The sequence below is a fragment of the Xenopus tropicalis genome, chromosome 5, assembly GCF_000004195.4.
Source record: "Xenopus tropicalis strain Nigerian chromosome 5, UCB_Xtro_10.0, whole genome shotgun sequence".
Lineage (NCBI taxonomy): Eukaryota > Metazoa > Chordata > Amphibia > Anura > Pipidae > Xenopus > Xenopus tropicalis.
Window position 1 is genome coordinate 6991462 of NC_030681.2, and position 23371 is coordinate 7014832.

Below are 23371 nucleotides of genomic sequence, written 5' to 3' on the forward strand. Positions count from 1 at the left end.
GTAACCTGAACGTAGAAGAACTGAGCATGCTCAGTAGCCAAGAGCCAAAGTCAATTCCTAAGGGAGGGGCCGAGTGAGGTAGAGGAGGAGAAGGAACCCCAAATGATTAAGGGGGTGCTGCAGCCTTACTATTAACCTTTTAACAACCGGAGCGGCAGGTATTGAAAGATTTCACTGGTTTCATTTTTTTGTAGGGAGTTTACATGTCCTTTGAGTATATATTATTATTATTATTATTATTATTAACATTTATTTATAAAGCGTTAACATATTCCACAGCGCTGTACAATAATATAGGAAACATAAAGAGCCATATTTAAAATGTAATTTTTTGCAGACCTGCAGATTTCGCAGCTTTCCTTAATTCCGAGAGACCAATAAATCCATTTTGATCGACATCAACATCAGTGAATATCGCCTGAAAGGGAAATATTTTGTAAATTAACAAAATGATTTACTTTAACCTGTAAAAGTGATGAAAGGTCACATGATGCTGCTATTGTTTGGGGTTTGGAACCTCTACCTACTATAGATATATCCCCTACTATAGATATATTGTATGCCCTACTATAGATATATCCCCTACTATAGATATATTGTATGCCCTACTATAGATATATCCCCTACTATAGATATATTGTATGCCCTACTATAGATATATCCCCTACTATAGATATATTGTATGCCCTACTATAGATATATCCCCTACTATAGATATATTGTATGCCCTACTATAGATATATCCCCTACTATAGATATACTGTATGCCCTACTATAGATATATCCCCTGCTATAGATATACTGTATGCCCTACTATAGATATATCCCCTACTATAGATATACTGTATGCCCTACTATAGATATATCCCCTACTATAGATATACTATATCCCCTGCTATAGATATATCCCCTACTATAGATATACTGTATGCCCTACTATAGATATATCCCCTACTATAGATATACTATATCCCCTGCTATAGATATATCCCCTGCTATAGATATACTGTATCCCCTGCTATAGATATATCCCCTGCTATAGATATACTGTATCCCCTACTATAGATATATCCCCTGCTATAGATATACTGTATGCCCTACTATAGATATATCCCCTACTATAGATATATCCCCTGCTATAGATATACTGTATCCCCTACTATAGATATACTGTATCCCCTGCTATAGAAATATCCCCTGCTATAGATATATCCCCTAGTATAGATACAGTATATCCCCTGCTATAGATATATCCCCTACTATAGATATATTCCCTACTATAGATTTACCCCCTGCTATATATCCCCTACTATAGATATATGCCCTACTATAGATTTATCCCCTGCTATATATGCCCTACTATAGATATATGCCCTACTATAAATATATCCCCTACTATAGATATATCCCCTGCTATAGAAATATGCCCTACTCGTTCAAGCAAATCTGGCTATTAGAAGAAGTAACTACTGTAGTTGTTTTACCTTAAAATGGTTGAGGTACCTCCAGAGTCGCATGAAGAATTCAAGTTCCAATTTTCCATTGCAAGTGAACTGTGTCGGCAGTTAGGGATATTAAAGGAACAGTGACATGCTGCCATGGGGGCAGCCATTCAAGTGCAGGAACGGCTGCCCCCGGGGCTACACAGCGGGGTATTTATATAAACTATAGTAGGGTTTCTGTAGCAAACACCCCAGCTGTACCAGTGCAGGAACGGCTGCCCCCGGGGCTACACAGCGGGGTATTTATATAAACTATAGTAGGGTTTCTGTAGCAAACACCCCAGCTGTACCAGTGCAGGAATGGCTGCCCCCGGGGCTACACAGCAGGGTATTTATATAAACTATAGTAGGGTTTCTGTAGCAAACACCCCAGCTGTACCGGTGCAGGAATGGCTGCCCCCGGGGCTACACAGCGGGGGTATTTATATAAACTATAGTAGGGTTTCTGTAGCAAACACCCCAGCTGTACCAGTGCAGGAATGGCTGCCCCCGGGGCTACACAGCGGGGTATTTATATAAACTATAGTAGGGTTTCTGTAGCAAACACCCCAGCTGTACCGGTGCAGGAATGGCTGCCCCCGGGGCTACACAGCGGGGTATTTATATAAACTATAGTAGGGTTTCTGTAGCAAACACCCCAGCTGTACCAGTGCAGGAATGGCTGCCCCCGGGGCTACACAGCGGGGTATTTATATAAACTATAGTAGGGTTTCTGTAGCAAACACCCCAGCTGTACCAGTGCAGGAATGGCTGCCCCCGGGGCTACACAGCGGGGGTATTTATATAAACTATAGTAGGGTTTCTGTAGCAAACACCCCAGCTGTACCAGTGCAGGAATGGCTGCCCCCGGGGCTACACAGCGGGGTATTTATATAAACTATAGTAGGGTTTCTGTAGCAAACACCCCAGCTGTACCGGTGCAGGAATGGCTGCCCCCGGGGCTACACAGCGGGGTATTTATATAAACTATAGTAGGGTTTCTGTAGCAAACACCCCAGCTGTACCAGTGCAGGAATGGCTGCCCCCGGGGCTACACAGCGGGGTATTTATATAAACTATAGTAGGGTTTCTGTAGCAAACACCCCAGCTGTACCAGTGCAGGAATGGCTGCCCCCGGGGCTACACAGCGGGGTATTTATATAAACTATAGTAGGGTTTCTGTAGCAAACACCCCAGCTGTACCAGTGCAGGAACGGCTGCCCCCGGGGCTACACAGCGGGGTATTTATATAAACTATAGTAGGGTTTCTGTAGCAAACACCCCAGCTGTACCAGTGCAGGAATGGCTGCCCCGGGGCTACACAGCGGGGTATTTATATAAACTATAGTAGGGTTTCTGTAGCAAACACCCCAGCTGTACCAGTGCAGAAATGGCTGCCCCCGGGGCTACACAGCGGGGTATTTATATAAACTATAAGGAGATTTTATACTCACCGGAAAATCCTTTTCTCGTAGGCCCGAACTGTCAGTGCAGACGTTAGGGGTTTTGTCTGTGATCACCTCTGGAGGCAGGACAGAGAATTTAGACCTAGTGGCTCCTGGTCCCTCCCACTGTATATAAGGCTCGTCTCCACCATCACTCCTCAGTTCTGTTGGTAAGCTTAGTCGGTGGAGACAGTACAGATAGAAGGAAGGCCAAGAGACATAAGGTAGAAAGATAGCGAGAAGAGAGGTCCCGGTGCCCATACTAAATCAGCCTGGGTGGGACTTACTGCACTGACAGTTCGGGCCTACGAGAAAAGGATTTTCCGGTGAGTATAAAATCTCCTTTTCTCTAGCGGCCCTCCTGTCAGTGCAGACGTTAGGGGACGTTCCAAAGCTGTCCCTTAACTGGGTGGGTAAACTTTTAGTATGCCGTGTATAGTGTTCCTGGCACTATGCCACAGCTGCTTGTAAAACTTTTCGGCCAAACACGGCCGGTTGAGAAGCATAAACATTTAACTTGTAGAACTTAATAAAGGTATTTGGAGAGACCCAAGTGGCTGCTCGGCAGATCTGGTCTGCTGTTGCTAGGTTCTGTAGTGCCCATGAGGTACTCTGTGCCCGTGTAGAGTGGGCTTTCACTGCGAACGGTCTGGGTACGTTTCTGCGGTCGTATGCTGTATGGATAGTCTCAACTAGCCAACGGGCTATAGTTCTTTTAGATACAGCTTTACCCTTGTGCGTAGTGGCATAAGATATTAGGAGGCTCTCTGACTGTCTATAGTCTGCCGATCTCTTTAAGTAAATCCGGAGTGCCCTGACCACGTCCAATTTATGAAGCAGTCTCTCTCTCTCGTTGGACGGTTTTGGACAGAAGGAAGGTAAAATTATGTCTTGGTTCATATGACGTTCTGTTACCACCTTCGGCAGGAAACCTGGTGCAGTCCTGAGTACTGCTTTGTCATGGTGAAGTGTGAGCCATGGTTCCTCGCTGGAGAGTGCCGCCATCTCAGACACCCGTTTTGCCGATGTAATCGCTATTAGAAAGGCCACTTTAAGTGACAACCACTTGAGCTCACATAATGCCAGAGGTTCAAAAGGTGGTTGTTGTAGTGCGGATAGGACCAATGGTAAGTCCCATGTTGCTAGGGGTTCTCTAAGGGGTGGACGGGATCTAGTTACACCTCTGACAAACTGTTGGACCATAGGGTCTTCAGCCCATTTAAAATGTGTCAGTGCTGTGACTGCCGAAATTTGGGTTTTTAGAGTGCGTAAGCTCAGTCCCTTCTGAAACCCTTCTGTTAGAAATTCAACCACCTGAACTGTGGAGATATCTTTCCAGTGAATGTCTTTCTGTCTGCACCAGTTTAAGAGGGTTCTCCAGACCCTATGGTATGTTTTGTCGGTAGACTGCTTGCGGGCTCGCAAGAAGATGTTTATTGCGTTCTGTGAAAATCCTTGTTGCCGCCACCAGTCGGCCTCAAGAGCCACGCAGTTAAGCGGAGCATCTGTAAGTTGGGGTGCTTTATTGGCCCTTGAGTTAAGAGGTCGGGTCGTGGAGGTAGTCGCCAGGGCCTGGCAATTGATAAATTGATGAGATCTGAGTACCAGACTCTGTTCGGCCAGTCCGGGGCTATAAGTATTGTGACTGTGTTGGACTGTCTCAGTTTCCTGATTACCCTGGGTAGGATGGCTAGCGGTGGGAATGCATATACCATCCTGAAATCCCATGGTATGACTAGTGCGTCCACAAACGCCGCTCCCGGGTCCTTTGTTCTGGCGCAGTAAAGTGGAAGCTTTGTGTTGTGTCTTGAGGCCAGTATGTCTATTTCCGGTGTCCCCCACCTGTGAATTAGTTGTTGGGAGATCTCCTTGTTGAGGGACCATTCCCCGTGGTCGATGGTCGTCCTGCTCAGATAGTCCGCTTCCCAATTCAATACTCCTGGAATGAAGACTGCTGAGATGCTCGGTACTGTGCGTTCTGCCCAGGTAAGTATTCTGGAAGCCTCCTGCATAGCCATTCTGCTGTGGGTGCCCCCTTGCTTGTTGACATAAGCTACTGCAGTTGCATTGTCGGATTGTACTCGGACTGCCTGAGCTTGTAGGACTGTTGACCAGTTCTCTAGTGCTAGAGCGATTGCTCGAAGTTCTAGCACATTGATTGGTAATTGGCTTTCCTCTCTGGACCATGTTCCCTGGAGTGTGAGGTTTCTGTATACCGCCCCCCATCCTCTGAGGCTGGCATCGGTGGTTACTACTTCCCAGGTCGTGGTTGCCCAACTCTTTCCTTGTTGAAGGTTGCCGACCATCGTCCACCAGAGAAGACTGGTTCTGGTTGTTTGAGTGATGGTTATCTCTTGTTGTAGGTTCTGGTGGTTCTTGTTCCAGCACCTCAGGAAGTTGAGTTGTAGTGGTCTGAGGTGGAATTTGGCGAAAGGTACTGCCTCCAGGGTTGATACCATTAATCCCAGGAGGTGTAAGCAATCCTCTGCTGAGGTCCTTTCTTTGGTCAGGAAGGATCGCGTTGTCGAGATTAATGTGTCGACTTTGTCTTGGGTTAGGAAGACCCTCTGTGTCTTGGAGTCGAAAATCAGGCCCAGGAATAGTATCTTCTGGGATGGCGTCAGGGAGCTTTTGCGATAATTTATTAACCAGCCATGTTGTGTTAGGACTTGAAGACACAGGTTGGTGTCCTTTACTGCTTGCTGTGCAGTGGGTGCTTTTATTAAGAGGTCGTCCAGATATGGTATGATGTGCACTCCCAGGGTTCTCAGGTATGCCACTATTGGTGCAAGTACTTTGGTAAAAATACGCGGTGCAGTACATAGCCCAAAGGGTAGTGCTGTGAATTGGTAGTGTGTGTTGTTGATTGCGAATCTGAGGAATTTGCGTGACGCTGGGTAGATTGGTATGTGCAGGTAGGCGTCTTGCAGATCTATTGTTGTCATGAAGATCTCTGGTTCCATGGCGGCTACTACTGATCTTACGGATTCCATTTTGAATCTTTGGTTGAGGACCATTGGGTTTAATGGCTTTAAGTTGAGGACTGGTCTGAAGGATCCCTCCTTCTTTCGTACCAGGAACAGATTGGAGTAGAAACCCCTGTATTTGTGGTGTTCTGGGACCTGTTCTACTACTCCTGAGAGTAGTAGGGTATTTACCGCTTGTTGAAGCAAGTGTTGTTTGTGCGGTGCAGTGGATGATGGGAGGAACCTTCCTTGTGGAAGTTGTGGTGAGAAAGGAATTCTGTAGCCTTGGCTGATTACGGTTAGTACCCACTTGTCTGTAACGTGTGTTTCCCATGTTCCCAGAAATTGCTGTAATCTGCCCCCAACCTTTTGTACCCCCAGTTGCCTGGTTGAGTCAGGCTGAGTTGGGTTTGGTAGTATTAGGTTTCTTGATATTGCTGCGGGCGTGCTGCTGCCATGTGGGTCTGCCACGTCTTGCTCCCTGGTCAGCTGGGGAGTTTCTGAAGCCCGAGCGAAAGGGACGAAATGGTCTCGTCTGTGAGGACCATCCTCTCCTCCCGGAGTATCTGTTAGAAGGGTCAAATCTTTGTTTCTTGCTGGTGGGTAGGAAAGTGCTTTTTCCCCCTGTAACATCTGATATGATTTGTTTCAAGTCAGGTCCGAATAAGGACTCTCCTGTAAATTTCAGTGATAATAACCTCATTTTAGATGCTGTATCTCCCGTCCAATGCCGTAACCATAGAGCTCGACGGGCCACCACTGCGTTGGAAGTTGCTTTGGCCGCTAGCCTGGTAATTTCCAGGGCGGATTCTGCTAGAAATGACAAGGTGGTGGATAGTTTATCCACTTCCATCTGTAATTGTTGTTTAGATGCTGGTGGATGGCGTGCTAACTCCAAGGCCCAATGTCTGGCTGTTCTGGCTAAGCCTGCTGATGCCACTGCGGGTCTAAGGATCGCTGCTGCTTGTGTATAGGAGCGTTTTAGAATGGATTCCATCCTGCGGTCTAATGGGTCTTTGAATGCCGCCTCCTCGGCTGGAATGGCAGTTTGCCTAGATAGCCTGGCTACTGCGGAATCAACCTTAGGTGCTTTATCCCACTTCTTCTGGTGTTCCTCTGGCACTGGGTATGTTTTGAAAAATCTTTGTGTGAGCGCAATTCGGCGCTCAGGTTGGGCCCACTCTGCCTCAATTGCCTGTGTGAGGGAATTGAACACTGGGAAGGCTAGTTTGGACTTTTTTTGAACTCCTAAAAGTTTATCAGCCCTAGATAGGGGTACCGTCTCATCCTTAATCTCCAGTGTCTGCATCATCTCCCTTAGTAACCTTTTAGAGGTCTCTGGGGAGGCAGAGGCTGTTCCCTCTTCATCAGAGTCTGACTCTGACTGGGGTTGTGAATGAGTTGAAAAATCTGAATTCTGACTGAGTAGTTCGTCTGCCTCTGAGTCTGAAGCTAGCCCCTCTTCTGATTCTGAGGGGGAAGGTAGGGTGACTGTGGCTTTGCGCTTCCTGTTATCTCGGGCTTTAGTCTGCCCCCCTTGAGCTTGTGGTGGTTGTACTGTGTTCATAATCCACTGTAGGAATTCCCCAAACTGGGCTGGTACTTGGTTAGAAGTATGGGCCAGCGGATTATCCTCCCAGGGCATGGGTATAGGTGCCTGTGCTATAGGTTGGTCAGTGGCTGGGGGTGATGGGGAGTTGGCCTGAGGGGTGTTTGGCAGTGAGGCTGCATCCTGAGCCTGTGATGCTTGTGGGGAGAGAATAGGTGGCTCAGCTACAGAAGGAGTCTGTGAGGCAGGTTTGCAGTCAGTACAGTAATTTCTCTCTGATTTTCTTAGAGAGTGCTTACATACCTTGCACTTAGGTAGTTTGTCTGGTTTCTTTTGTTTTTTAGCTGACTGTATAACCTCTCTGAGGTCTTTGAGTGAATCAGCCTTCTCCATGCTATTCTGTATTGAATGCTTGTAGTAGAGGATTGGTATTATCTGTGCTGTATAGGGCAATTAAGCGCTCTCTTTTAATGTGCTGTGTGCTATGAGAGCACTGCTGCTTCCCCACTATAGTCGCGCCGTTTAGGAGCGCTCCTGTAATGCCGCGCTGTGTCCGCGGTGCAGGGGCGCATAGTGTGACGTCATCGCGTCGACGTTCTGGCGCGAATCCCTAGGTGCGCACTCGCATTCGGTGCGAATTGTCCAGCAACCCAGAAGTGCGCTGCCACGCTGCGAGCGGGGCCTTCTCTACGCGCTTGTGAGGTAGGGTGCCATTGCGGTTCTGTCTGGGTTAGGAGCCCCATGTGCGCTCTGCTCTGGGAACAGCTCTGCGTGTCCCATTGAGCCCAGGCCTGTGCTGCAGGTTGTTAGGCTGGCTGCTGTAGCTCCATGGTGGGGATCACAATCATGGGTAGCTCTGCGTACCCTTGTGTCCCAATTTGTGCATCAGGCAGCATTTGTAGGGGCAGCTCTGCGTGCCCAAATGCGCATAGCTGTGTGTCAGCCCGCACTTGTAGGGGTAGCTCTGCGTACCCAAGTGCCATCAACTGTGTGTGTGCCAGCACTTGCAGGGGCAGCTCTGCGTGCCCAAGTGCTCCAGTCATCCCAAGGAATCTGTAGAGTTTTTCCACTAGGACAGCTGTGTGTCCTAGTCGATCCTGTTCACTAATTATTATATTGCATTAAGATATTAATTTAACAGTATAGGTGAATAAAATAATAAATAAAATTAAAAAGGGAAATTGTGAAACTAACTAGCTGTCCTACACCTCCGAGGCAGGACAAAGAACTGAGGAGTGAGGGTGGAGACGAGCCTTATATACAGTGGGAGGGACCAGGAGCCACTAGGTCTAAATTCTCTGTCCTGCCTCCAGAGGTGATCACAGACAAAACCCCTAACGTCTGCACTGACAGGAGGGCCGCTAGAGAAAGTAGGGTTTCTGTAGCAAACACCCCAGCTGTACCGGTGCAGGAATGGCTGCCCCCGGGGCTACACAGCGGGGTATTTATATAAACTATAGTAGGGTTTCTGTAGCAAACACCCCAGCTGTACCGGTGCAGGAATGGCTGCCCCCGGGGCTACACAGCGGGGTATTTATATAAACTATAGTAGGGTTTCTGTAGCAAACACCCCAGCTGTACCGGTGCAGGAATGGCTGCCCCCGGGGCTACACAGCGGGGTATTTATATAAACTATAGTAGGGTTTCTGTAGCAAACACCCCAGCTGTACCAGTGCAGGAATGGCTGCCCCCGGGGCTACACAGCGGGGTATTTATATAAACTATAGTAGGGTTTCTGTAGCAAACACCCCAGCTGTACCAGTGCAGGAATGGCTGCCCCCGGGGCTACACAGCGGGGTATTTATATAAACTGGCATGAACCCATGCTGGAAGACAAATGACAGGCCCTGAAAACTATACTGCCCCCTGGTGTCTTGTTTAGGTGAGTGCAACAGAATGCCCATGTATAATGGTATTCCAAAGCAAAATTGTTTTCAATCACTTTTAAGAACATTTGAATTGTTTGCTGTTTGTGTGTTTCATTTTTTTTTCTTTTTTTTTTGCATTTAAGGATACATCCATTGATGCCAACATGGATCGACTGGCCTCTGTACTGAATCTGATTCCTCCATGGGGTGCAAACCCTAGAAGAAAGATAATGTTTCTGATATGGAAGCGCAGAGCTGCATCTTTGTTGTCATTAGTAACTACTACTACTTTACTTAACCCTACTAATTCCTCTTACCTTTTGAAATAACATCATTCAGAAACTTCTGAAGATCCTGGGAATTCATTTTGCCTCCCTAATGTGAGGATAAGAGAATGGAATTAGGGGGGCGGTGCTGTAAATTATACTAAATTATTGTATACAGGGGACTGACCTATGCTATACATTGGGTCACATTCAGTCACACTTTACTGCTGCGCTGCAAGTTGGAGTGATACCCCCCTCCCCCCCAGCAACCGATCAGCAGAGCGATGGGAAGGGAGCAAGATAGCAGCTCTCAGTAGGTATCAGAATAGCACTCAATAGTAAGAAATCCAAGTCCGGCTTGGGACTCCTCCAGTTACATGGGAGTAGGAGAAACAATAGGTTAGCTGAAAGCAGTTCTAATGTGTAGCGCTGGCTGAAAGCTCAGACTCAGGCACACTTTACTGCTGCGCTGCAAGTTGGAGTGATATCCCCTCACCCCCAGCAGCCGATCAGCAGAACAATGGGAAGGGAGCAAGATAGCAGCTCCCAGTAGGTATCAGAATAGCACTCAATAGTAAGAAATCCAAGTCCGGCTTGGGACTCCTCCAGTTACATGGGAGTAGGAGAAACAATAGGTTAGCTGAAAGCAGTTCTAATGTGTAGCGCTGGCTGAAAGCTCAGACTCAGGCACAAGGCACTGAGATGGCGCCTACAGACCAATATTACAGCTACAAATACATTTGTTGGTTCTAGAATAAAAGGTTAAATGGCAGATGGAATTATTTGCTGTGTAACAGTGTCATTTAGAAATAAAAAGTACCCCATTAAAATCATACTGTATTGGCTCATCCTGAGTGACTGGGTCTCCCACACTGACCTAATCTTCCCTGAGACTCTAGGCAAACATACACCCTCCACCCTGCAGGGGGCAATAAGAATACCCCTAAGCATTATATACAGCTGGGATGGTGGATCGGGTTCTCATGATCCCATACAGCACCAAAATGTTACCCAGAACTTTATTAAGAAATCTATCATTGCCATCAGCCCCTGCCCCACATAAGCTTACAATGCCCCTGTCACACCAGGAGCCATTTCCCATGTTCCCCGGTACCTGAGTGGCATATTTCATGAATGTTTCTTCTTGTGTCTTTTCTTCATTTTTCTGTAAAATAAAATATAAAATGATTTTGTCAGAGCTTCTTATGTAGTTAACCTGTACGGTGATAGCTCCATCGTCAGTGTAAGAGGATACATGCATACGAGAAAATCAATGCTGATAACATTGCTCGCAAGAGCTTACAATCTAACAGTTAGGTGACTGTAGCTGTCAGGGTCAGACTGGGCTGGCGCTCCCCCAGCCGACAGTCTACATTCAATGCAGGGGCTACCAAATAGCCAATCATAGCCCTTATTTGGCATGCCCAAATAGAGATTAAGCTATAAATTTGGATTAAGAACGGAGGGAGAGACAAGAGATGCGCAGGCCAATAAATTATTAACCCACGATGGACCCTAACTTGCCCTCTCCCCACCCAGTTCTGGCCCAACCTATCATGCCGCCTGACCCACGCCTTCACCCGAGGGGTCAATGTGGGCCTGTCTGATGGCGCTGGGTGTCAGCAAATTGGTGCAACATGTGAAAAGTCCTTGGAGACAGGGTTATTCTGTTCTGCCAGAGTAGTATTTCCTTACTCAGTATTTCCAAATCCCTTTCTTTCATGCATGTTCTCCCCTCCCTGACTCCCATCTCTCCCCTATAGTCTGTATTAAATACCCAGAATTCTCTTCCTCTCATGCAAGAGACTACAGGCCCCTCCCCTGCTGAAGAGGCTACAGGCCCCTCCCCTGCTGAAGAGGCTACAGGCCCCTCCCCTGCTGAAGAGGCCACAGGCCCCTCCCCTGCTGAAGAGGCCACAGGCCCCTCCCCTTCTGAAGAGGGCACAGGCCCCTCCCCTGCTGAAGTCGCCATCATGGCTTTCCATAAAGCATAATATAACTAACAAACTCCTCCTCATAACCTTCCCTCCATCTCTCTGCCCCTCACTCACTACCCCTCCTCCTGCGTCTCCACATGTTCCTCTCAGAGTAACCACTTGGTCTCTCCCCCCCCCACTATTATTGCTCTTTCCCTCCTTAACCCTTTCTACCTTACTGCCCCTAAAGCTGCCCATACACAATCAGATTTTAGTCTTCTTCCGACATACAACATTTTTAACACGCAACAAATGCATTAAAGTCAATGGGCTTTTTCTTGCGGCAACATTTTTTGGCTTTTGTGTTTTGGCAAATTTTTGCCTCGGTTTTGCAAAAAAATTCGCTGATGGCAAAATGTGGAATTTCACTATGAATCCATGTCTGACAAAAATATTCACTCATCACTAGCTTCTATTTGCGTCTGTAAATTACCCATCCACATGGATTGTAAGCTCTATGGGACAGGGACCTCTTGTCTACGCACTTAGCTCTAAATTGTAACCCCACTTTGTATCTATTTGTACTTATTATTGTAATCACCCGTTTGTTTATTGTTCCGCTGTACATAAGCAGCACTATATATATGTAGCCCACTTTATGATTAGATGTGGCACTACCCGCTGAATTACTCTGGTTTGGCGCTTCCAGGAGTCCTGAGCCCCGCTTATTATGGGGAACAGCTATTACTTTGTACTTTGGCGTGCCTCCACCCAGGATAGGGATAGAATGAACTATAACTCCCCTCCTGAGACCTTGATATTATGCTCCTATTCAGGGGATCCCAGCACCCCTGGTACCTTGCCCCCTCCCTGGGGTAGATTCTTACCAGGCGGTGTAGATCCTCCAGGAGTAATACACACACACTCTGAAGTATGCTGAACCAAGTGATGTATTTATTTGTGGAGTGGCAGACAGCTTTTGCACACAGGATACACAGGATATGTCAGGATACCTTCTCTTTCCCTCAGGAGTCCCTCTCTCCTGGGATACTGGTAACACTCCAGCCAAATGACCCTCCCTTTGGGGTTCCCTCCGGTACTTCTCGCCAGAAGCCCCTCTCTAGGGCACTTCCCGGTACTCCCGCCAAGCGGACACCCCCTGGAGACCTCACTCCGGAAATATCACCCGGCTATCCCCCGGATTAGGCAAACTCCTATTCCTGCTTCTTTTAATCCCTGACTCCAGCTATTAGTGCTGGGAGATCTTAATCTCGGTATCTCCTGGTGGGGCTAAGCTGCCCAGCTAAATACCCTGTCTGCCACTCCTAGAGCGGCCTATAGCAATTTACTCACTGTCTGCTCACTGGCCTGTCACTATCCTCTCTGCAGAGGGGTCCCAGGCAGGAAGACCTGGCTGCACATGGCTGCACAGCCTTATATACTGTGTGCACCACCCTGTGGCCATAACCCTGAACTGCAGGGATACTCCCTTTCTTAACACAAAAACAACTAGGACCACCTTTAGGTGTCCAATTCCCTAAGGCCACCCTCTAGTGCCTGTCAAAGGAGAACCCATCCTAGGGGCCCAATTTTGGAGATCCCTACATATATAAATATATCCTTACATACATACATGTTCCAGTACCCCTAGGAGCGCCCAACACTGCTTGGAGGTGTGAGTGGGAAGAAGTAATGAGGGAGAAGAAGTGAAAAGATTTGAATGCAGGTTTCTGAAAATAATATATAGCCTCTCCAGCAAATTCATCATATTGTGTCTGAGGATGAGCCAGTGAGAGGCACAGTATCCCTATCCGGCCAGGGTCTCAGTTGGGGACTGGTATCATGGCTGCCACATCCCCAGAGCAGGCTTACGTGCTTTAGTAAAAGTAAACCATGGCTAACAATATGGCAGCTCAGTCTCACATGTATAAATACACAGAAAAGGACTCTGCCTTCATGCAACATACACACTAGTATAAAAAATAAAAAATAATGACTTACTTATCCTTTAAAGTACAAATCAGTACATACCAGAAAGCTCTGGGAATCACCAAGCTCCCTGCAAAGGAGAGAATAATATATAAATGCGATTTACGTCAGTCATATCTCTGTATAAAACACACAGGAACCTGTAACAAGTAGTTTATATGAGGGGTTCCCCATATCTAGGGGTGTTTGTCTTTGTTTATTCACTTATACCATGTGACACACACAGAATGATGGGTAAGTGGGAGGGGCCTGTAACAAGTAGTTTATATGAGGGGTTCCCCATATCTAGGGGTGTTTGTCTTTGTTTATTCACTTATACCATGTGACACACACAGAATGATGGGTAAGTGGGAGGGGCCTGTAACATGTAGTTTATATGAGGGGTTCCCCATATCTAGGGGTGTTTGTCTTTGTTTATTCACTTATACCATGTGACACACACAGAATGATGGGTAAGTGGGAGGGGCCTGTAACATGTAGTTTAAATGAGGGGTTCCCCATATCTAGGGGTGTTTGTCTTTGTTTATTCACTTATACCATGTGACACACACAGAATGATGGGTAAGTGGGAGGGGCCTGTAACATGTAGTTTATATGAGGGGTTCCCCATATCTAGGGGTGTTTGTCTTTGTTTATTCACTTATACCATGTGACACACACACAGAATGATGGGTAAGTGGGAGGGGCCTGTAACAAGTAGTTTATATGAGGGGTTCCCCATATCTAGGGGTGTTTGTCTTTGTTTATTCACTTATACCATGTGACACACACAGAATGATGGGTAAGTGGGAGGGGCCTGTAACATGTAGTTTATATGAGGGGTTCCCCATATCTAGGGGTGTTTGTCTTTGTTTATTCACTTATACCATGTGACACACACAGAATGATGGGTAAGTGGGAGGGGCTTGTAACAAGTAGTTTATATGAGGGGTTCCCCATATCTAGGGGTGTTTGTCTTTGTTTATTCACTTATACCATGTGACACACACACACACAGACTGATGGGTAAGTGGGAGGGGCCTGTAACAAGTAGTTTATATGAGGGGTTCCCCATATCTAGGGGTGTTTGTCTTTGTTTATTCACTTATACCATGTGACACACACAGAATGATGGGTAAGTGGGAGGGGCCTGTAACATGTAGTTTAAATGAGGGGTTCCCCATATCTAGGGGTGTTTGTCTTTGTTTATTCACTTATACCATGTGACACACACACAGAATAATGGGTAAGTGGGAGGGGCCTGTAACATGTAGTTTAAATGAGGGGTTCCCCATATCTAGGGGTGTTTGTCTTTGTTTATTCACTTATACCATGTGACACACACACACAGAATGATGGGTAAGTGGGAGGGGCCTGTAACATGTAGTTTAAATGAGGGGTTCCCCATATCTAGGGGTGTTTGTCTTTGTTTATTCACTTATACCATGTGACACACACACACAGACTGATGGGTAAGTGGGAGGGGCCTGTAACAAGTAGTTTATATGAGGGGTTCCCCATATCTAGGGGTGTTTGTCTTTGTTTATTCACTTATACCATGTGACACACACAGAATGATGGGTAAGTGGGAGGGGCCTGTAACATGTAGTTTAAATGAGGGGTTCCCCATATCTAGGGGTGTTTGTCTTTGTTTATTCACTTATACCATGTGACACACACACAGACTGATGGGTAAGTGGGAGGGGCTTGTAACAAGTAGTTTATATGAGGGGTTCCCCATATCTAGGGGTGTTTGTCTTTGTTTATTCACTTATACCATGTGACACACACAGAATGATGGGTAAGTGGGAGGGGCCTGTAACATGTAGTTTAAATGAGGGGTTCCCCATATCTAGGGGTGTTTGTCTTTGTTTATTCACTTATACCATGTGACACACACACACAGACTGATGGGTAAGTGGGAGGGGCCTGTAACAAGTAGTTTATATGAGGGGTTCCCCATATCTAGGGGTGTTTGTCTTTGTTTATTCACTTATACCATGTGACACACACAGAATGATGGGTAAGTGGGAGGGGCCTGTAACATGTAGTTTAAATGAGGGGTTCCCCATATCTAGGGGTGTTTGTCTTTGTTTATTCACTTATACCATGTGACACACACACACAGACTGATGGGTAAGTGGGAGGGGCCTGTAACAAGTAGTTTATATGAGGGGTTCCCCATATCTAGGGGTGTTTGTCTTTGTTTATTCACTTATACCATGTGACACACACACAGAATGATGGGTAAGTGGGAGGGGCCTGTAACATGTAGTTTAAATGAGGGGTTCCCCATATCTAGGGGTGTTTGTCTTTGTTTATTCACTTATACCATGTGACACACACACAGAATGATGGGTAAGTGGGAGGGGCCTGTAACAAGTAGTTTATATGAGGGGTTCCCCATATCTAGGGGTGTTTGTCTTTGTTTATTCACTTATACCATGTGACACACACACACACAGAATGATGGGTAAGTGGGAGGGGCCTGTAACAAGTAGTTTATATGAGGGGTTCCCCATATCTAGGGGTGTTTGTCTTTGTTTATTCACTTATACCATGTGACACACACACACACAGAATGATGGGTAAGTGGGAGGGGCCTGTAACAAGTAGTTTATCTGAGGGGTTCCCCATATCTAGGGGTGTTTGTCTTTGTTTATTCACTTATACCATGTGACACACACAGAATGATGGGTAAGTGGGAGGGGCCTGTAACATGTAGTTTAAATGAGGGGTTCCCCATATCTAGGGGTGTTTGTCTTTGTTTATTCACTTATACCATGTGACACACACAGAATGATGGGTAAGTGGGAGGGGCCTGTAACATGTAGTTTAAATGAGGGGTTCCCCATATCTAGGGGTGTTTGTCTTTGTTTATTCACTTATACCATGTGACACACACACACAGACTGATGGGTAAGTGGGAGGGGCCTGTAACAAGTAGTTTATATGAGGGGTTCCCCATATCTAGGGGTGTTTGTCTTTGTTTATTCACTTATACCATGTGACACACACAGAATGATGGGTAAGTGGGAGGGGCCTGTAACATGTAGTTTATATGAGGGGTTCCCCATATCTAGGGGTGTTTGTCTTTGTTTATTCACTTATACCATGTGACACACACACAGACTGATGGGTAAGTGGGAGGGGCTTGTAACAAGTAGTTTATATGAGGGGTTCCCCATATCTAGGGGTGTTTGTCTTTGTTTATTCACTTATACCATGTGACACACACACACACAGAATGATGGGTAAGTGGGAGGGGCCTGTAACAAGTAGTTTATATGAGGGGTTCCCCATATCTAGGGGTGTTTGTCTTTGTTTATTCACTTATACCATGTGACACACACACAGAATGATGGGTAAGTGGGAGGGGCCTGTAACATGTAGTTTAAATGAGGGGTTCCCCATATCTAGGGGTGTTTGTCTTTGTTTATTCACTTATACCATGTGACACACACACAGAATGATGGGTAAGTGGGAGGGGCCTGTAACAAGTAGTTTATATGAGGGGTTCCCCATATCTAGGGGTGTTTGTCTTTGTTTATTCACTTATACCATGTGACACACACACAGACTGATGGGTAAGTGGGAGGGGCTTGTAACAAGTAGTTTATATGAGGGGTTCCCCATATCTAGGGGTGTTTGTCTTTGTTTATTCACTTATACCATGTGACACACACACAGAATGATGGGTAAGTGGGAGGGGCCTGTAACATGTAGTTTAAATGAGGGGTTCCCCATATCTAGGGGTGTTTGTCTTTGTTTATTCACTTATACCATGTGACACACACAGAATGATGGGTAAGTGGGAGGGGCCTGTAACATGTAGTTTAAATGAGGGGTTCCCCATATCTAGGGGTGTTTGTCTTTGTTTATTCACTTATACCATGTGACACACACACACAGACTGATGGGTAAGTGGGAGGGGCCTGTAACAAGTAGTTTATATGAGGGGTTCCCCATATCTAGGGGTGTTTGTCTTTGTTTATTCACTTATACCATGTGACACACACAGAATGATGGGTAAGTGGGAGGGGCCTGTAACATGTAGTTTAAATGAGGGGTTCCCCATATCTAGGGGTGTTTGTCTTTGTTTATTCACTTATACCATGTGACACACACACAGAATGATGGGTAAGTGGGAGGGGCCTGTAACAAGTAGTTTATATGAGGGGTTCCCCATATCTAGGGGTGTTTGTCTTTGTTTATTCACTTATACCATGTGACACACACACAGAATGATGGGTAAGTGGGAGGGGCTTGTAACAAGTAGTTTATATGAGGGGTTCCCCATATCTAGGGGTGTTTGTCTTTGTTTATTCACTTATACCATGTGACACACACACACACAGAATGATGGGTAAGTGGGAGGGGCCTGTAACAAGTAGTTTATATGAGGGGTTCCCCATATCTAGGGGTGTTTGTCTTTGTTTATTCACTTATACCATGTGACACACACACAGACTGATGGGTAAGTGGGAGGGGCTTGTAACAAGTAGTTTATATGAGGGGTTCCCCATATCTAGGGGTGTTTGTCTTTGTTTATTCACTTATACCATGTGACACACACACACACAGAATGATGGGTAAGTGGGAGGGGCCTGTAACAAGTAGTTTATATGAGGGGTTCCCCATATCTAGGGGTGTTTGTCTTTGTTTATTCACTTATACCATGTGACACACACACAGAATGATGGGTAAGTGGGAGGGGCCTGTAACATGTAGTTTAAATGAGGGGTTCCCCATATCTAGGGGTGTTTGTCTTTGTTTATTCACTTATACCATGTGACACACACACAGAATGATGGGTAAGTGGGAGGGGCCTGTAACAAGTAGTTTATATGAGGGGTTCCCCATATCTAGGGGTGTTTGTCTTTGTTTATTCACTTATACCATGTGACACACACACAGACTGATGGGTAAGTGGGAGGGGCTTGTAACAAGTAGTTTATATGAGGGGTTCCCCATATCTAGGGGTGTTTGTCTTTGTTTATTCACTTATACCATGTGACACACATACAGAATGATGGGTAAGTGGGAGGGGCCTGTAACATGTAGTTTAAATGAGGGGTTCCCCATATCTAGGGGTGTTTGTCTTTGTTTATTCACTTATACCATGTGACACACACACAGAATGATGGGTAAGTGGGAGGGGCCTGTAACATGTAGTTTAAATGAGGGGTTCCCCATATCTAGGGGTGTTTGTCTTTGTTTATTCACTTATACCATGTGACACACACACAGAATGATGGGTAAGTGGGAGGGGCCTGTAACAAGTAGTTTATATGAGGGGTTCCCCATATCTAGGGGTGTTTGTCTTTGTTTATTCACTTATACCATGTGACACACACAGAATGATGGGTAAGTGGGAGGGGCCTGTAACAAGTAGTTTATCTGAGGGGTTCCCCATATCTAGGGGTGTTTGTCTTTGTTTATTCACTTATACCATGTGACACACACAGAATGATGGGTAAGTGGGAGGGGCCTGTAACAAGTAGTTTATCTGAGGGGTTCCCCATATCTAGGGGTGTTTGTCTTTGTTTATTCACTTATACCATGTGACACACACACAGAATGATGGGTAAGTGGGAGGGGCCTGTAACATGTAGTTTAAATGAGGGGTTCCCCATATCTAGGGGTGTTTGTCTTTGTTTATTCACTTATACCATGTGACACACACACAGAATGATGGGTAAGTGGGAGGGGCCTGTAACATGTAGTTTAAATGAGGGGTTCCCCATATCTAGGGGTGTTTGTCTTTGTTTATTCACTTATACCATGTGACACACACACAGAATGATGGGTAAGTGGGAGGGGCCTGTAACAAGTAGTTTATATGAGGGGTTCCCCATATCTAGGGGTGTTTGTCTTTGTTTATTCACTTATACCATGTGACACACACACAGAATGATGGGTAAGTGGGAGGGGCCTGTAACAAGTAGTTTATATGAGGGGTTCCCCATATCTAGGGGTGTTTGTCTTTGTTTATTCACTTATACCATGTGACACACACAGAATGATGGGTAAGTGGGAGGGGCCTGTAACATGTAGTTTAAATGAGGGGTTCCCCATATCTAGGGGTGTTTGTCTTTGTTTATTCACTTATACCATGTGACACACACACAGAATGATGGGTAAGTGGGAGGGGCCTGTAACAAGTAGTTTATATGAGGGGTTCCCCATATCTAGGGGTGTTTGTCTTTGTTTATTCACTTATACCATGTGACACACACACACACAGACTGATGGGTAAGTGGGAGGGGCTTGTAACAAGTAGTTTATATGAGGGGTTCCCCATATCTAGGGGTGTTTGTCTTTGTTTATTCACTTATACCATGTGACACACACACAGAATGATGGGTAAGTGGGAGGGGCTTGTAACAAGTAGTTTATATGAGGGGTTCCCCATATCTAGGGGTGTTTGTCTTTGTTTATTCACTTATACCATGTGACACACACACAGAATGATGGGTAAGTGGGAGGGGCTTGTAACAAGTAGTTTATATGAGGGGTTCCCCATATCTAGGGGTGTTTGTCTTTGTTTGTTCACTTATACCATGTGACACACACACAGAATGATGGGTAAGTGGGAGGGGCCTGTAACAAGTAGTTTATATGAGGGGTTCCCCATATCTAGGGGTGTTTGTCTTTGTTTATTCACTTATACCATGTGACACACACACAGAATGATGGGTAAGTGGGAGGGGCCTGTAACAAGTAGTTTATATGAGGGGTTCCCCATATCTAGGGGTGTTTGTCTTTGTTTATTCACTTATACCATGTGACACACACACACAGAATGATGGGTAAGTGGGAGGAGCCTGTAACAAGTAGTTTATATGAGGGGTTCCCCATATCTAGGGGTGTTTGTCTTTGTTTATTCACTTATACCATGTGACACACACACACAGAATGATGGGTAAGTGGGAGGGGCCTGTAACAAGTAGTTTATATGAGGGGTTCCCCATATCTAGGGGTGTTTGTCTTTGTTTATTCACTTATACCATGTGACACACACAGAATGATGGGTAAGTGGGAGGGGCCTGTAACAAGTAGTTTATATGAGGGGTTCCCCATATCTAGGGGTGTTTGTCTTTGTTTGTTCACTTATACCATGTGACACACACACAGACTGATGGGTAAGTGGGAGGGGCCTGTAACAAGTAGTTTATATGAGGGGTTCCCCATATCTAGGGGTGTTTGTCTTTGTTTATTCACTTATACCATGTGACACACACACACAGAATGATGGGTAAGTGGGAGGGGCCTGTAACAAGTAGTTTATATGAGGGGTTCCCCATATCTAGGGGTGTTTGTCTTTGTTTATTCACTTATACCATGTGACACACACAGAATGATGGGTAAGTGGGAGGGGCCTGTAACAAGTAGTTTATATGAGGGGTTCCCCATATCTAGGGGGGTTTTGTGTTTGTTTATTCACTTATACCATGTGACACACACACACACAGAATGATGGGTAAGTGGGAGGGGCTTGTAACAAGTAGTTTATATGAGGGGTTCCCCATATCTAGGGGTGTTTGTCTTTGTTTATTCACTTATACCATGTGACACACACACAGAATGATGGGTAAGTGGGAGGGGCCTGTAACAAGTAGTTTATATGAGGGGTTCCCCATATCTAGGGGTGTTTGTCTTTGTTTATTCACTTATACCATGTGACACACACACAGAATGATGGGTAAGTGGGAGGGGCCTGTAACAAGTAGTTTATCTGAGGGGTTCCCCATATCTAGGGGTGTTTGTCTTTGTTTATTCACTTATACCATGTGACACACACACAGAATGATGGGTAAGTGGGAGGGGCTTGTAACAAGTAGTTTATATGAGGGGTTCCCCATATCTAGGGGTGTTTGTCTTTGTTTATTCACTTATACCATGTGACACACACACACACAGAATGATGGGTAAGTGGGAGGGGCCTGTAACAAGTAGTTTATATGAGGGGTTCCCCATATCTAGGGGTGTTTGTCTTTGTTTATTCACTTATACCATGTGACACACACACACACAGAATGATGGGTAAGTGGGAGGGGCCTGTAACAAGTAGTTTATATGAGGGGTTCCCCATATCTAGGGGTGTTTGTCTTTGTTTATTCACTTATACCATGTGACACACACAGAATGATGGGTAAGTGGGAGGGGCCTGTAACAAGTAGTTTATATGAGGGGTTCCCCATATCTAGGGGTGTTTGTCTTTGTTTATTCACTTATACCATGTGACACACACACAGAATGATGGGTAAGTGGGAGGGGCCTGTAACAAGTAGTTTATATGAGGGGTTCCCCATATCTAGGGGGGTTTGTCTTTGTTTATTCACTTATACCATGTGACACACACACACAGAATGATGGGTAAGTGGGAGGGGCCTGTAACAAGTAGTTTATATGAGGGGTTCCCCATATCTAGGGGTGTTTGTCTTTGTTTATTCACTTATACCATGTGACACACAGAATGATGGGTAAGTGGGAGGAGCCTGGAATGTACTTACACAGTGCAACCCTGACTCCTCAGGAAAACCTGCAGCAGAAACGATGACTCCTGGCTCCGATCCGCATTAAAGGGGGTGATGACGTATCGGCCGGATGCCAGTTTTAAACCTTTGGTCACATCTCGCTGCTTGTTAATGTGGATTCCTGACTGGAGATCTTTGAGGAAAAACGAGCCCGGCATCTTCCTCTGCGGATCTGGTAACTAAGTGCCATAAAGTGAAGGGTATCTGTTCATCCAGAGCCTACAAGTACATTATTTATTGGCTACAAATGCCATGTTTTCTTATGAAATAAGGTTTTCCTTCTGTGGTTTTATAAAGAGCCCTGAATAGCATGTGACCTCTGTTTATCTTCTTGTGTAAGAACAAAACCCATTGTATCCTACAAAGCGTATCTGTTATGTGCTATGTAACCCCCATGGCTGCACAGAGCAACGTGTAACACTGTCAGGACTTACTTATGAATGCAAGTGTAGTACTGACACAGCCCGCGGCGGGCACCCTGGGTGTATGCCTGGTCTAGGTTATAAATGACCCATATGGAACTTTATGTGTTTGCATAGAGGGGTGCAGTGTCCGGTACTAAACAGCAGCTCTATCTTGCTTTATGGCTGGTATTGCATATATATGACCCAATGTATATTTTATATATATATATATATATATATATATATATATATATATAAAATATACAGTTGGGTCATTTCCCTATTGTACTGTAAATTATATAAACGGTGCTTAGTGATGTCATCAGTTATAATTGGAGCTTAGTGATGTAATTTCTGTCACACGACTCACTAAAACTATTCTGTAATAAATAAAGTACTCTCTGTTGTAAAACATGAGGATATTAGAAGTCACCTCGGAGTTCTATGTCCTGTATAAAAGCACTCAGCCTTCGGCCTAGCGCTTTTATATGGACATGGAACTCCTTGGTTATAATATCCCTATATTTTACAATAGAGGGTACTTTATTCACTATATATTATAAGGAACCCCTCGGGGGCTTATAATATCCCTATATGTTACAATAGGGGGTACTTTATTCACTATATATTATAAGGAACTCCTCGGGGGCTTATAATATCCCTATATGTTACAATAGGGGGCACTTTATTCACTATATATTATAAGGAACTCCTCGGGGGCTTATAATATCCCTATATGTTACAATAGGGGGTACTTTATTCACTATATATTATAAGGAACTCCTCGGGGGCTTATAATATCCCTATATGTTACAATAGGGGGTACTTTATTCACTATATATTATAAGGAACTCCTCGGGGGCTTATAATATCCCTATATGTTACAATAGGGGGTACTTTATTCACTATATATTATAAGGAACTCCTCGGGGGCTTATAATATCCCTATATGTTACAATAGGGGGTAC

The 23371-nt window shown here is 45.3% G+C and overlaps 1 protein-coding gene across 1 annotated transcript in view; it reads right to left on the reverse strand.

Moving 5' to 3' along the window:
* Positions 1–23371, reverse strand: part of capn10l (calpain 10-like) — a 50661-nt gene that overhangs the window by 6814 nt on the left and 20476 nt on the right. The window contains exons 15-21 of the mRNA XM_031902269.1: positions 21976–22178; positions 13523–13550; positions 10690–10740; positions 9627–9684; positions 9458–9525; positions 1485–1553; positions 340–418 (exon numbers count right to left, since the gene is read on the reverse strand). Of these exons, the coding sequence (XP_031758129.1) occupies positions 340–418; positions 1485–1553; positions 9458–9525; positions 9627–9684; positions 10690–10740; positions 13523–13550; positions 21976–22178 (556 nt within the window). The remainder of the gene's footprint in view (positions 1–339; positions 419–1484; positions 1554–9457; positions 9526–9626; positions 9685–10689; positions 10741–13522; positions 13551–21975; positions 22179–23371) is intronic.